Genomic DNA, 3,643 nt, shown 5'->3' on the forward strand with positions numbered 1-3,643 from the left:
TAAGGCGGCTTACGTTGTCATAGACTTGAAGTGTAGAATCAGAATTGCTTTGGAAAATTCTGGATGTAGCATATAACATGTTGATTTAATGACACCAATTGTAATACATTGGTGTCATCAGTAGCAAACCGTGAATAAAACACTTGTATTTGTCATTTGCCGTTTATTTATAGACCTGTTCACACCCCTGTGAACATTTATATGCCGGAAGGGAGCAGACAAGTATGACAGACTTATGGACCAACCAAGACTTTGTGAGAGGAATCAGGAACTAATGGCATGCTGGAAAATTCCATATACATCCAGATTATAGCAATATAACTTAATTTATAGTTATCTTAATTACATTACTCATAACATTGTAAATGTTCGTCAAATTGTTTGGCATTTTCTATGTGAAAATAATTATGAAATAATATTTTTGTCGTGTGCTGTTTCTGGTTTCAAAGTTTAGTCTGGGGAGCATGCTGTTAGGTGTGTTTTATTCCATGTGTGATTGAAGTGCGAGCTTGACTATTTTTCAGTACTCACTATTAAAGACAGTGCAGATGTGCCAGTCTGTTTCCTGTTTCCTTCCATTGTGCACTTACAGTTCTATATGGACCAATCGGATGGGCTGGACAATTAGTGGATGTCCTTTGCTTGCTCAGGAATGCGGAGCAACATTTATGCTATGAGGGTATATTTGCTTTTCATTTTATCTGTGAGTCCGGGAACTGATTGATTGGGGATCCGTCTAATCTCGTACTTGATGTGGTTTTGAAGTGGAAAAATCAGCTTCCTACTGAACAGTTAGATGAGCTGGACGCACATTCTGAACCGCCACTTCCATCAGCCAACTGCTCTCTAAAGTTACTGCCTAATTCATCATCTAGCTAGGTAGGCTTAAACAAACAAACCTTGATTAAAGGGCATTGCTGTCAGGTTAAATTAACATGATTATAAAATATTCAGTAAAACAAGCATGTTAGTAGCAAATATCCCCACCACAGCTGTAAATTAGACAGTATCATGAAAATGTTGATATGACATTTATCCACACTATGTACAGAGAAGTATAGAATGAGAATTAGCAATGCAATGAATAACCACAATTTAATAAGCAGAATTTGTTATATTTAAAGTATCATTTGCACATCTTTTATGGTGCACTTGTGTGGCTCCACTTGTAGAAACACTGCCATTTGTAGTGCAAGGTGAGTCGTGTGAGTATGGTTTGAATACAGATTGCAGCAAATTGCCGATCTGGGTGCCCATAGAGAGGCTTTCATTGGCCTTTGTTCTCCTGCAGGGTTAGGGGGGCAAATCTTCTAGTTTGCTTTCAGCAATTCCAATTGGTCAGGCACCCAATGAGTCCAGGCAGGGATTTACTTCCAGCATTCAGTAGATTGGTGACATCCGTTTCTCAGGCCTGGCAATTGGCTTGACAGCATGAGGTTGCCTGTAGGTCTTCAGGGATGTATTGCAGCAGTGAAGCAATATTCAATGGAAATTGATTTAAAAAAAAAAAAAGTTTCTCTTCTTAGGCACCAGTATATTCACTACAATTGCACAACTGAATATTGCTGTACACTTGACAAAATGAAGACACAAAGCATACAGGAGCTTAGTGGAAGTAAAAATTGTCACAATGATGCTAAGATACTGATGAATAAATCCATTGATGTGATGCCTGATTTTAATAAATTAGTAGGATTCAACCATAGGTTATAGCAGGGATAGGCAATATAACTTGAACCCATAAATTTCACTTTAAATGAAACTGAAAAAAATGTTAGATATACATTTCTTATTATAATGTATTAACCCCCTATTCTTTTGTACACTGACAAAAACAAGATGTATGTTTTATAATATATATTTCTAAATATGTTTTTTGTGGATTTTGTGGCCCTCTACCGCCTTAAAGTTGCCCATTTATAACATGGGTTTAAGCTAATAAAATATAAATTTCTGATTTGTCCAGGAATACTGGTTTGTAACAAAATAAAACTTGGTGATTACAGACAACAGTAAGTTCATTGAAATGTTGTTCACAAGTTGAACTTTATACATTAAACTTTGTAACAAAAAGTTATGTTGTTGTACTAATACTTACAGTTTAAGTAAGAAAATACAACAGCGTTTTTTTGCAAATGTAATAAACTTAAATTCAGTTTCAAACACATAATTTTTATTGTCTAGAATAAAGATTAGGGATGAAGTTTGCACTTTCTACCCATTTCAAATGCCATACAATATATGCACAATTACAAAGCTAGCAATGTGGATACCCACATATACAGATAGAATAAGTAAATTACAAATGACTAGTTTGCAATATACATGTGAAGATAACAGCAACACAAATGCTTTGCTGTTATTTCCTAACTGTTATTTTTTCTTCAAAACTGGCACCCGCTGTTTCCACCCAACAAGGAAATGTTCCTCTTTTTCAATAGCTTTATATGTTGAAGAGAAAGAGACACTTTCTCTGAAATGAAAGGACTGGATCTTGTCAAATTAGTGGAATTAATAACCTTCGCTGCTTCCCCTCATGGATGTGTGAAAACTTCAAAATGAATCTTCTTCTCCATAAGGGAAAGTACAGCCCAGGGCTGGGTAACTGCACGAGAGATGATGATGATAATGATGACGACACATTGGATGAGAAGTGTTATCAAGAAAACAATGGTTTTACTTGTGTTGAAGGACCAATGCAATGGCTTACTGTGGTCTGAATTAGCATAGTGGAAATTAGGTAGCAATGTTTGAATGCGTCAGTTGCTTTAAATTACATTGTCATAGTTTTTTGGGGTTTTTTTGCTGTCCCTTTTACATTTTTATGATACTTGCACTCATTCTGAGTGATTCTTAAACACAAAGATACAAACTGTTATTTGAAACAACTACACTTTAACCTGTATTCATTTTGTATTGGTATCACCACCGAGTCTTGTAGTTTCAGTTTTTTTTTTTAGCCAACAAGGCTCACATAATAACATATATAACATGTTTTTGACTTTATTTTTCAGACGGCAGAGGATTATGGTGAAATATCAAGAGATGCACATGAGCTTTTTAACAAAGACTCAGAAACAGATGGAAGAATAAAAACCACAACGTCGAAATCAATGGACAGTCTCATTTTTTGCCAATGTGTAGCCTGGATGGTTCGCTGCTGCCTCTGCCTCTGCCTCTCTTGCTGTTCAGGATTGTAGCTTGCAGGCATGAAGGAATGATTTAGAGGCTCTGCACCATCCTTGGTCCTAGGAGGCATGGAGATGACAGCCAGAAGTCAGTCCTGCCCCATTCCCGTGGATGGCCAAATGAACAGATACCCTGCAGGCTCTTATCCTTTCCTATACCCTTCAGTGATTAGCAGACTCCCTTTTCCTCCTCTCCACAGGCTGCAGGGCTACCCTCCAGCCTGTGGATGCAGCACCCCATCTCCTGCCAGTAAGTTCAGTTTGTATATATTTCAATGGCATATGACAGGTAGGTTTTTAGATGTGCCTATTTTAATACTGGGGATGCATTCAGCAGGTGGAGGCTGAGAGTGATGGGCAACACTGTAGACTCTTATGCTGATGGTGAAGGACGTAGGGAAGCATAGTATTGTTGCACTGTGCACTGAAGCCCATTAGTGTGAAGCATTGTACAC

The 3,643-nt window shown here is 37.5% G+C and overlaps 1 protein-coding gene across 1 annotated transcript in view; it reads left to right on the forward strand.

Annotated features, from left to right (window-relative positions):
- The first annotated feature begins 3,190 nt into the window (after positions 1-3,190).
- LOC121312885 (retinoic acid receptor beta-like) overlaps positions 3,191-3,643 on the forward strand; it is a 116,431-nt gene continuing 115,978 nt past the window's right edge. The window contains exon 1 of the mRNA XM_041244765.1: positions 3,191-3,438. Within this exon, the coding sequence (XP_041100699.1) occupies positions 3,258-3,438 (181 nt within the window). The 5' untranslated portion in view covers positions 3,191-3,257. The remainder of the gene's footprint in view (positions 3,439-3,643) is intronic.

Source organism: Polyodon spathula, chromosome 3 (genome assembly GCF_017654505.1).
Source record: "Polyodon spathula isolate WHYD16114869_AA chromosome 3, ASM1765450v1, whole genome shotgun sequence".
Taxonomy (NCBI): domain Eukaryota; kingdom Metazoa; phylum Chordata; class Actinopteri; order Acipenseriformes; family Polyodontidae; genus Polyodon; species Polyodon spathula.